This window comes from Schistocerca serialis, chromosome 10 (genome assembly GCF_023864345.2).
Source record: "Schistocerca serialis cubense isolate TAMUIC-IGC-003099 chromosome 10, iqSchSeri2.2, whole genome shotgun sequence".
NCBI classification, from domain to species: Eukaryota; Metazoa; Arthropoda; class Insecta; order Orthoptera; family Acrididae; genus Schistocerca; species Schistocerca serialis.
The window spans coordinates 236,931,110-236,943,114 of record NC_064647.1 but is presented as its reverse complement, the minus strand read 5'-3'; the positions used below and the strand labels follow the sequence as shown (position 1 = coordinate 236,943,114).

The 12,005-nt window shown below is 48.2% G+C and overlaps 1 protein-coding gene across 1 annotated transcript in view; it reads right to left on the bottom strand.

Annotated features, from left to right (window-relative positions):
• The window catches only part of LOC126425283 (MAGE-like protein 2), a 44,684-nt gene extending 34,226 nt beyond the window's left edge, over positions 1–10,458 (bottom strand). Inside the window, exon 1 of the mRNA XM_050088256.1 lies at positions 10,404–10,458. Within this exon, the coding sequence (XP_049944213.1) occupies positions 10,404–10,415 (12 nt within the window). The 5' untranslated portion in view covers positions 10,416–10,458. The remainder of the gene's footprint in view (positions 1–10,403) is intronic.
• Positions 10,459–12,005: the final 1,547 nt, after the last annotated feature.

Below are 12,005 nucleotides of genomic sequence, written 5' to 3'. Positions count from 1 at the left end.
TTGGCGCTAATAGCAAAGGCACATAGGGAACACACACGACACAGAGTTGTAAGTCCACGGTATTGGTGATAGGTTGAGAAAACCGTCCCGAAACACATGTGCTACAAAACGCCACTGTTTGCTGCGCATGTATCCTGACATCAATATGGGGTATGATCACCATGCACACGTAGAAAGGCCGCACAACGGGTTGGCATACTCTGGATCAGGTGGTCGAGCAGATGCTGCGGCATAGCCTCCCATTCTTGCAACAAAGTCTGTCGGAGCTCCGGAAGTGTCGTAGGGGTTTGAAGACGTGCAGCGATACGTCGACCGAGAGCATTCCAGACATGCTCGATGGGGTTTAGGTCTGGAGAACAGGCAGGTCACTCCATTCGCCTGATATCTTCTGTTTCAAGGTACTCCTCCACGATGGCAGCTCGGTGGGGCCGTGCGTTATCATCCATCAGGAGCAAGGTGGGACCCACTGCACCCCTAAAAAGGTGGACATACTGGTGCAAAATAATGTCGCGATACACCTGACCTGTTACAGTTCCTCTGTCAAAGACATGCAGGAGTGTACATGCACCAGTCATAATCCCACTCCACGCCATCAAACCACAGCCTCCATACAGGTCCCTTTCAAGGACATTAAGGGGTTGGTATCTGGTTCCTGGTTTACGCCAGATGAAACCCCGGTGAGAATTACTGTTCAGACTATACATGGACTCGTTCGTGAACATAACCTGGGACCACTGTTCCAATGACCAAATATTGTGTTCTTGACACCAGGCTTTATGGGCTCTCCTGTAACCAGGGATAAGTGGAATGCACCTTGCAGGTCTCCGGGCGAATTAACCATGTCTGTTCAGTCGTCTGTAGACTGTGTGCCTGGAAACAACGGTTCCAGTGGCTGCGGTAAGGTCCCGAGCAAGGCCACCTGCAGTACTCCGTGGCCGTCTGCGGGCACTGATGGTGAGGTATCGGTCTTCTTGTAGTGTTGTACACTGTGGACGTCCCGTACTGTAGCGCGTGGACACGTTTCCTGTCTGATGAAATCGTTGCCATAATCTTGAGATCACACTTTGTGACACACAGAGGGCCCGTGCTACGACCTGCTGTGTTTGACCAGCCTCCAGTCGCCCTGGTATTCTACCCCTCATAACGTCATCAATATGTGTTCTTTGAGCCATTTTCAACGAACAGTCACCATTAGCACGTCTGGAAACATCTGCACACTTACTCGCTGCACCGTACTCTGACATGCACCAACACACCTCTGCGTATGTGGACTGCTGTCAGCGCCACCGTGCGACGACCGCAGGTCAAATGCACCGCATGGTCATACCCCGAGGTGATTTAAACCCGCAAACCGACTATCAGAGCTTTGTTTCACCATGTATCAGCATTATCCTTAATTTATGAGCACCTGTCGGAGCTCCGGAAGTGTCGTAGGAGTTCCTTGAATTCTGTTGTCATGCCCGCTTGATAACGACTCCAAACACTAGAACTACACACCATAATTGATTGCACTAGTCTCTGGCATGTACTATCAGTCACAGACCTACTCCACATTCCCAGAACTCTTCCTACAAATCTAGGTCTGATCTTCGCCTTCCTGCAGTCACTCAACTTCGACAGCTTACTGCACAGCGCGGCGTCATCCACAAACAATCACAGACAGCTGCCCACCATATCCGCAAAATCATTTACGTATATAGGGAACAACAGCGATCCTATCACACTACTCTGGAGCACTCCAGACTATACCCTTGTCTCTGATGAACACTCGTCGTCGGGGACATCACACTGGCTTGTATTATTTAAGATGTCTTCGAGTCACTCACAAGTCTGTGAACTTGTTCGACATGCTCTTACCTTCGTTAACAGCCTGCAAATGGGGCACCGTGTCAAATGCTTACCGGAACTCTAGAAATATGGAACCTGCCTGTTGCCCTTCATCCATAGTTCTCAGTGTATAATGTGAGAAAAGGGCGAGCTGAGTTTCGCACTACCGATGCTTCCTAAAACCGTGCTGATTCGTGGACATAAGCATTTTAGCGCAATGTATGCCGACTCCATACACTGCGCGCCCAACATCAATCTTGAGATTAGGCATCTGCTCTTCAAAGTACCCATGGGAAGACGCGTAACGGGACATGGTCTGCAACATCACGTACCCTGACAGACTGATCGAGGCCTCAGCTGAAGAAACGAAAAACTGTTGATCGAACAGTTCAGATTACACTCAAGTCAGAAACCACCGGCAGAAGACTGCCTGGACCCATTAACTCATGGACACCTGCGCAGTTACTCTGTTCATTACGAAGAGCCAGTTCTGCGTCAATCAAAAATATCTTTCGAGCCAGTTTTGTTTTGATCGCCCTTTAGAGGGTGTTCCAAGGGGAACGATCAATATGCAGAGAAATGGTAGTAACCATCATGCGAAACTGAAACGTATACCAAACATGGGCTCTAATACTCGCATTTTAGGAGCTATGAGCACTTTTTCATCTTCACTAATGTCATGTATCCCACATAACGTTGCTACCTCACATACACTATGTGATCAAAAGTATTCGGACACCCCCAAAAACATATGTTTTTCATATTAGGTGCATTGTGCTGCCACCTACTGCCAGGGACTCCATATCAGCGGCCTCAGTAGTCATTAGACATTGTGAGAGAGCAGAATGGGGCGCACCGTGGAACTCACAGACTTCGAACGTGGTCAGGTGATTCGGTGTCACTTGTGTCATACGTCTGTACGCGAGATTTTCACACTCCTAAACATCCCTAGGTCCACTGTTTCCGATCTGATAGTGAAGTGTAAACGTGAAGGGACACGTACAGCACAGTAGCATACAGGTCGACCTCGTCTGTTGACTGACAGAGACAGCCGACAATTGAAGAGGGTCGTAAAGTATAATAGGCAGACATCTATCCAGACCATCACACAGTGATTCCAAACTGCATCAGGATCCACTTCAAGTACTATGATAGTTAGGCAGGAGGTGCGAAAACTTGGATTTCATAGTCGAGCGGCTGCTCACAAGCTACACATCGCTCTGGTAAATGCCAAACGACGCCTCGCTTGGTGTAAGGATCGTAAACATTGGACCATTGGACGGTGGAAAAACGTTGTGTAGGGTGACGAATCACCGTACACAATGTGGCGATCCGATGCCAGGGTGTGGGTATGGCGAATGTCCGGTGAATGTCATCTGCCAGCGTGTGCAGTGCCTACAGTAAAATTCGGAGGCGGTGGTGTTGTGGTGTGGTCGTGTTTTTCATGGAGGGGGCACTATCTCAGCACACGCCTACATTGATGTTTTAAGCACCTTCTCGCTTCCCACTGTTGAAGAGTAATTCGAGGATGGCGACTGCATCTTTCAACACGATCGAGCAGGTGTTCGTAACGCACGGCCTGTAGCGGAGTGGTTACACGGCAATAACATGGACTGGCCTGCACAGAGTCCTGACCTGAACACCTTTGGGATGTTTTGGAACGGCGACTTCGTGCCAGGCCTAACCGACCGACATCGATACCTCTCCACAGTGCAGCACTCCGTGAAGAATGAGCTGCCATTTCCAAAGAAACCTTCCAGCATTGAATGAACGTATGGCTGCGAGAGTGGAACCTCACATCAAGGCTAAGTGTGGGCCAACACCATGTTGAATTCCAGCATTACCGATGGAGGGTTCCACGAACTTGGAAGTCATTTTCCGCCGGGTGTCCGGATACCTTTGATCACATAGTGTATTTCCGAAATGAAACGAAATGTGAAAAATACAATTAGGCAGGGATACACCTATGTCAGGGGCTCACACAATGTGTAGGAATGCACAATCCCCACAAGTAAACGAACATCCACTTTCAACAAAAGGTTATGTCAGTTTAAATGGGACATATATATATTTTTGTCTACTGAAATAAAACTGGACTTAGAGTTAGTGATGGCAGACTTGATTTCACTGCTCTAAACTTTACAGCTTTTGGAATACATAGACTTTAAATGATGGAAACTGTGCCACACTTTCTGCCGTATTGCTGCAATGCCGTAATGCGGGTTGCCTACACTGTTCTGAAGCCCACTGTAGGCATCGTTGTTGCTCTGCGCAGAACTGGAGAAACTGTGGTGCAGTTGCCAACCCTTCAAGTCTACGTATTTCAGGCGGTACGAGGCTTGGAACAGTGAGAACAAGTCTGCCGTCATTGACTATGCCTTCAGGCACCCTGGCCAGTCGTATTTTTCACATTTTCTTTCGTTTCGAAATACATTCTGAAGCATCATGTGAAACGTGGTGGCGCGGGGTCCGCAGTAGTGGTAATTACATGGAATCAAATACCATCACCAGTTGCTCTTCTATTTCCTTTCACCACTAGCAGCTTAGGCCACCAAGGCCATTTTCAAGCGGTCGTGAGTCTTGGGTCGTGGTAGCACAAAGACTGGCTTATTTTTTTCGAATGGAGAGGGTATTAACAGGGGCGTCATTGTCTTTAAGGTTCTGGAACGGTGCTATATCACGAAAATCAAGGGCAGGGCTTTACAAATGCCATTAGGAGGACAGAAATCTCACTACAAACTAGAATTTGTCCACTTTAATCTGTTTGGTTAGGGAACGGCTATGAATTCGTCAAAAAATTACGCGATCGCTCAGCTGATTTGGTCCAGGATCCAGTGACCATTGAACATCACATATATGGTGACCTCTAGCATCAATTTGTTCAAATTTGGCGTATGATGGCGGTGTTTCTGCTACTGTTAATTATTATAAAACAATTTTATTTGCAGTTGGCTATGTCTTTTGCAGTCGGCCTAGCCCCATACTCATCTGTTGGAGCTGATGGTTTATCTGGTGAAGTCGCCGGATGGAACAAAAAGCTTAACAGAACTCAGTGACAGGAGGCAGCATAACCATTGAACCCACTAACAGCGTTTAGACTGCTGCTGTGAGTGCAAATAAAGTTGTTCTTCAAATGAAGAGTCCAGAACGTTGATCAATGGTAGGCAGTTGTTTCCACTACTTAGTTGGACAAAAGCAGGTGAAGCTGTCATCAATACACCGAAGATGCTGTATAGAAACATTGTAGTACCCATAACGACCTGTGGCTTGAGCGCTGGGAGCTTGGTATAAAAAATAAAAACAAACTGAGAGTTGTAGATGTGGTGTCACCGCCAGACACCACACTTGCTAGGTGGTAGCCTTTAAATCGGCCGCGGTCCGTTAGTATACGTCGGACCCGCGTGTCGCCACTATCAGTGATTGCAGACCGAGCGCCGCCACACGGCAGGTCTAGAGAGACTTCCTAGCACTCGCCCCAGTTGTACAGCCGACTTTGCTAGCGATGGTTCACTGACAAAATACGCTTTCATTTGCCGAGACGATAGTTAGCATAGCCTTCAGCTACGTCATTTGCTACGACCTAGCAAGGCGCCATTATCAATTGCTATTGATATTGTAAATAATGTACAGACAAGAGCTACGTTCAATATTAATGGATTAAAGTTAAGTATTCCACCAGTTACATCCTTTTTTTCTAGTCTAACTTCCTTGTCCTGTTCCAGACCTCACGCCAGCCTGCGTGAGCTAAAACGCGTGCCTTTCGGCTTCCTCTTACATTAGTGGGCTGGCCCTCTTGCCAATCCACAACAATAGAAATGCATCATTTAAGAAGATCGTGTAGAGTATCTCGGCGAGACCACGTAAGGAGAAAAAAAGTTAGGGAAATGACCCAGACTCAAGAAAGCGTCACAGATAGAATAAGAGAACGGAAACTCGGTTAGTATGGACATTACAAATGACAGATTTCCAAATAAGATCTTGATGGGCACCCTCAAGGCAGAACGAGAGGCGTAAGACTGAAAGTTCCTGATGAGAGGGGTTACAGGAGGACATGAGAGAAATAGAAGAGGACTAGGAAGAGTGGAAATGTTAGAAAGCGATGGCAACAGACATGTGGGATGTGGCGGCAGGAGAGAGGGGGGCGCTTTAGTAAGCATGGTCCTACTAGAAATTGGTCTGGCGTTGCCTTCCTCCAGCTTTTGGGCTGATTTACTCTCTGGACCATAGAGAAAGTCGGCATATTTCACAAACATTCCCAAAAGTGATAACTGACAGCTAGGAGTCCTTGGACTGCCCAGGGGTCGAACCTGAGACCTAGTCTTGATACTGGACCGCTTAGCCACCGAGCCCTCAAACAAGATTGAAGTCCCAGCGAAGCAGCTGATAGTAGGGATGGAAAACATTGTGACCGCTGCCCATCGCGACATTGATTGCTATCTGATCGCGTTGTGGGCACATTGCGCGGTAATGAAACACTGTAAGCCGAGCAGAGACGAAGGGGGATCATTCGAGCGACGTTGTTGTTGATGTTGTTATGGTCTTCGGTCCGAAGACTGTTTTGATGCAGCTCTCCATGCTACTATATTCTGCACAAATCTCTTCATTTCCGAATAACTACTGCAGTCTACATACTTCTGAATCTGCTTGCTGTATTCATGTCTTGGTCTCCTTGTACGATATTTACCCTCCCCCACCTCCACCTACACACATTTCCCTCCATTACTAAACTGGTGACCACTTGAAAAGACTTCCTAACACTTCAATCTAAATTCGATATTAACAAATTTCTCTTCATCAGAAATGCATTTCTTGCCATTTTACGTCATCTTTACTTCAGCCATCCAACCGCAAATTGGGTAATGAACTGGCATAAGCGAATATGACAAAGAGTAGACAGTTATCCTCTGACGGCTGTGAACGGGCATCGCGGAAACGGCGAAGTCGGTCGACTGTTCGCGAGCTACTGTCGTGAGGGTGTCGGCAAAGAGGATGAAGGACGGTGGAAGCACTAGCAGGTTACCAGGTGGTTGACGTCCACAAATCATCACAGAACTTTAAAGGTCGGAGGCTTGCCCGTTCCGTAAAATAGGACAGACTGCGATCTGTGGCAGAGTGCACAGTGCCGGTGCAAGCACGTGTGTCCCAGAAATCTCCACTGTGCCATGGACAATGTCATTTACGATTGCAGGGGCCATGCGACAATCGAGATTCGACCATACAACAATGGAGACGTGTCACGTGTTCGGATGAATCGCGTTTCTTGTCACACCAAATCGATGAACGTGTTCAGTTACGCCATCATCCAGGCAAATGGCTCCTCCAAACTTGCAACGTGCCATGGGTGAATATCGGTGGGTTCAGTACTATTCTAGAGAGGACATCCGCCTGACCTTCTGTGGCTCCTGTGGCAGCAACCAAAGACACCACAACAGCTGTGGACTTTGTGAACATTCTTGCACACCACTTGCATCCCTTCATCCTTGACGTCTTCCCCGGCGGCGACATCTTCCAACACGATAACTGTCCATATCATAAGGCCACAATCGTTCTACAGTAATGTGAGGAGAGATTACGTTGATATCGTGGCCAGCAAATTTGATCCGAACGACACGGATCACGTCTGGGATGCTATCGAGCGCCAGCTCGCCGTTCACAGATCACCAGCACTTTATCTCAGGAACTGCAAAACCTAGTGCCACATACCTCCAGGCTCTTACAAGGGAACCTCCCCGTCGCACCCCCCTCAGATTTAGTTATAAGTTGGCACAGTGGATAGGCCTTGAAAAACTGAACACAGATCAATCGAGAAAACAGGAAGAAGTTGTGTGGAACTATGAAAAAATAAGCAAAATATACAAACTGAGTAGTCCATGTGCAAGGTAGGCAACATCAAGGAGAGTGTGAGCTCAGTAGTGCCGCGGTCCCGTGGTTAGCGTGAGCGGCTGCGGAGTGAGAGGTCCTTGGTTCAAGTCTTCCCTTAGGTGAAAAGTTTACTTTATTTTAGCAAAGTTATGATCTGTCCGTTCGTTCATTGACGTCTCTGTTCACTGTGATAAGTTTAGTGTCTGTGTTTTGCGACCGAACCGCAAAACCGTGCGATTAGTAGACGAAAGGACGTGCCTCTCCAATGGGAACCGAAAATACTTGATCGCAAGGTCATAGTCAACCGATTCCTTCAAAGGAAAACACATCTGATATGTTCTATACGACACTGGTGACGGCATGTGCGTCACATGACGGGAATATGTTGTCTACCCACCTAACTTGTACACTTGGCGAATGGGTAAAAAGATTCTTCTACCTTGCCCGATTTAGGTTTTCTTGTGGATGTGATAATCACTCCCAAAAAATTGATGAAAATATAAGCGTTTGTTACATAAACTGAAAATAAGAAGCTAAACTTTTCACCCGAGGGAATGCTTGAACCAACGACCTTTTGTCCCGCAGCTGCTCTCGTTAACCACGGGACCACGGTACTTGCTCTCTCCTTGTTGTTGCCTATCTCGCGCATGGACTACTCAGTTTGTTTATTTTGCTTATTTTTTTATAGTTCCACACAACTTCTTCCTGTTTTCTCGATTGATCTGTGTTCAGTTTTTCAAGGCCTATCCACTGTGCCAACTTATAACTAAATCTGAGAGGGGGTGCGATGGGGAGGTTCCCTTGTTAGTAAGGGATTGTCGAATCCATGGCACGCAGTTGTGCTGGATTCCAAAGGCGGACCCGTGCGCTGTTAAGCGAGTTGTCATAATCTTTGTCTCACAATATATAGGGTGGTTATAATGAAACTTTCCCGATTTACCACGTTATAACACGGAAACTAATTACCGTACGAGTACCAAACTTGGTAGTATTAATGTCGAGAATATGGGGTGCGCGATTTCCATGCGTCACAGCGCTACCGTCCAGTTACAACTATGGCCACCAGGTGCCATGGTCAGTCACCGTGATTCACTGTCTCACATGCCTAACCAGTCACAGTGCACTTGTTGACGTGTCAAGGTGACCCTGGACAAAATGGCTGCGAGCACTATGGGACTTAACATGGGAGGTCATCAGTCCCCTAGAAATTAGAATTACTTAAACCTAACCTAACCTAAGGACATCACACACATCCATGCCCGAGGCAGGATTCGGACCTGCGGCCGTAGCGGTCGCGCGGTTTCAGACTGAAGCGCCTAGAGCCGCACGTCCACACCGGCCGTCTGAGCCTGGACAAAAGGAGCAGGGCATTATTGGTGAAGCTCTGTTATCGAGACAACAGTAATGCTGCAGCTGCACTTCGAGAATATCGCCAGCTGAAAGGATTACAGAAGGCTCCTCTTTCTCCAGCTGCTGTGTAGAGCGTGACGAAGAAGTTCGATTCGACTGGAGAACTGGACGGCGCTTCGGTAAGAGTCCGACGACCATCAGCGGTTTCTGCCATAGCAACAGCGATTTCATCAACCACTTGTGGTGCAAACCACAGCTGGCTGATGAAATCGCTGTTGCTACGGCTCGCAATTCCCGATCGTCAGGCAGCGCGCGTGCCGTGTCACGACAGTTGAACATCCCGTGGTCCACTGCAAAGAAGTTGCTTCGAACCATTCCAAAATGCTATCCGTACCAGATCCATATCGTACAGCAGCTTTCACCACAGGACGCACAACGACCTGTTGACTTCGCTCTCCACTTTCCCGGAAGCATTGAAGTCGATGAGGTCTGCCCCTGGACCATCCTATGCCCAGAGAAGCTCATTTTTCTCTGATGGGTGAGGTGGACATACAGAGAGCGGGGATCTTCACCTCCAGTCACTGTGCATGAAGTGCCTCTGTATGGTGAAAGTGTCACCGTACGGTGTGGCTTCATGGGTACATTCATCATTGGCCCTTTCTTTTTTGGAACAGGTTGGCGTTTAAGGACTGTGTGACTGGCCAGCGTTAGAGCGATATGCTTCGCCAGCATTTCATACCCACCTTACAGCAAAAAGACGAACTGGACGGTTTTCATCCAAGATGGGGTCCCAGCGAACACCGCTCGTGAAGTTCACCTGCTTCACCGAAACACATTTCGGAACTATCGCATTATCAGTCGATCGTTTCCAAATGCTTGGCTGGCTCTATCAACTGATCTCACTACCTGTGATTTCGGGTTGTGTGGCCACCGGAAGGACAGGGTTTACCAGGGGGATATTCACACACGTGCCGATCCGAAGCGCAGCATATCAAGAGAGGTAGCCAGCATACCAATGGACACGCTTTGTTCTGCTGCGCAGAATGTTGCGCTTTCAGACTCTACGCGACACTGATGGGCGCCCTATTGAGCCCCTTTTGTAGCAGTAATGGTGCCAGTGTGTAATGGAATGATGTACTGTAGCAGCATATTGAATTGATTCTGCATTATTTCTCTTCCCCATGTCCTTGACATTAATGCTGCCAAGACTGGTACTCACACGGTGTTAAATAGAGAAAGTTTAATTATAACCATCCGGTAGGTCGACTTTGAGAGCGGGCTTCGTCAGCCAGCGGAGCTGAAGTGCGGGGGTCTTCGGTGGAACAGTTTCTGCGGCGGGATGCTGGCGCCGCGCCTGTACTCACGTGAGTCCTCATGTCGGCTGGCTGAGTTGGGCTGAGTTGCTCGCTGCAGGCGGGAGGATAGCGACTGCTGGCGACCGCGGGTGGCGCCAGCGATTTATACTCGCTGCAGCCTCGCCTGCCCCCCCCCCCCCCCTCCCCCCCCGTCGACACGCGATCCGCTTCCCCTCCTCACGGCCGGCCGCACTGGCGTCTGCTCGTTTGGAGCGGGTTTCCGCTCCCTGCTCGGGAGCCGCGGACGGAAGGAAGGAAGCGGGCAGCTGAGCAGAGGAGCGGCGGCTACTTTCTCCCGCCGCCTGCCGCTCCCAGCAAGTGGGCGGTCAGCGCTCAGAATCGTCATCTCTCCACTCTTGGCGCTGGCAAGCGACGTTGCGGCAGCTGGCGGGTAGCAGTGGGCCAAAATGTGGGCTCGTGTGAAATGCGGGGTGCCACAGGGTTCTGTTCTCGGTCCGTTGCTTTTCTTGTTACCTCGCAATGATCTGAAGTCTCAGACGGTGTTGAGGAAAGATAGATTAGGCAGAATTGGTGGTGGAGTGTTTGTGTCTGTCAGTAGTGGTTTATCTTGCAGTGAAGTCGAAGTAGATACTCCGTGCAAATTGGTATGGGTGGAGGTTATACTTAACAGCCGAACTAAGTTAATAATTGGCTCCTTCTACCGACCCCCAGACTTCGATGGTATAGTTGCTGAACAGTTCAGAGAAAATTCGAGTCTCGTAACAAATAAATTATCCCACTCATACGGTTATAGTTGGTGGGGACTTCAACCTTCCCTCGATATGTTGGCAAAAATACTTGTTCCAAACCGGTGGTAGGCAGAAGACATCTTCCGAGATTGTCCTAAATGCTTTCTCCGAAAATTATTTCGAGCGGTTAGTCCACGAACCCACGCGAATTGTAAATGGTTGCGAAAACGCACTTGACCTCTTAGCCACAAACAATCCAGAGCTAATAGAGAGCATCATGACTGATACAGGGGTTAGTGATCACAAGGTCGTTGTAGCTAGGCTCAATACCGTTTCTTCCAAATCCACCAGAAACAAACGCAAAATAATTTTATTTAAAAAAGGGGATAAAGTGTCACTAGAAGCCTTTCTAAGAGAGAATCTCCATTCCTTCCGAACTGACTATGCAAATGTAGACGAGATGTCGCTCAAATTCAAAGATATAGTAGCAACAGCAATTGAGAGATTCATACCTCATAAATTGGTAAGAGATGGAACTGATCCCCCATGGTGCACAAAACAGGTCCGAACGCTGTTGCAGAGGCAACGGAAAAACCATGCGAAGTTCAGAAGAACGCGAAATCCCGAAGATTGGCTAAAATTTACAGACGCGCGAAATTTGGCACGGACTTCAATGCGAGATGCCTTTAATAGGTTCCACAACGAAACATTGTCTCGAAATTTAGTAGAAAATCCGAAGAAATTCTGATCGTTTGTAAAGTACACAAGCGGCAAGACGCAGTCAATACCTTCGCTGCGCAGTGCCGATGGTATTGTTACCGACGACTGTGCCGTTAAAGCGGAGTTATTGAACGCAGTTTTCCGAAATTCCTTCACCAGGGAAGACGAGTGGAATATTCCAGAATTTGAAACACGAACAGCG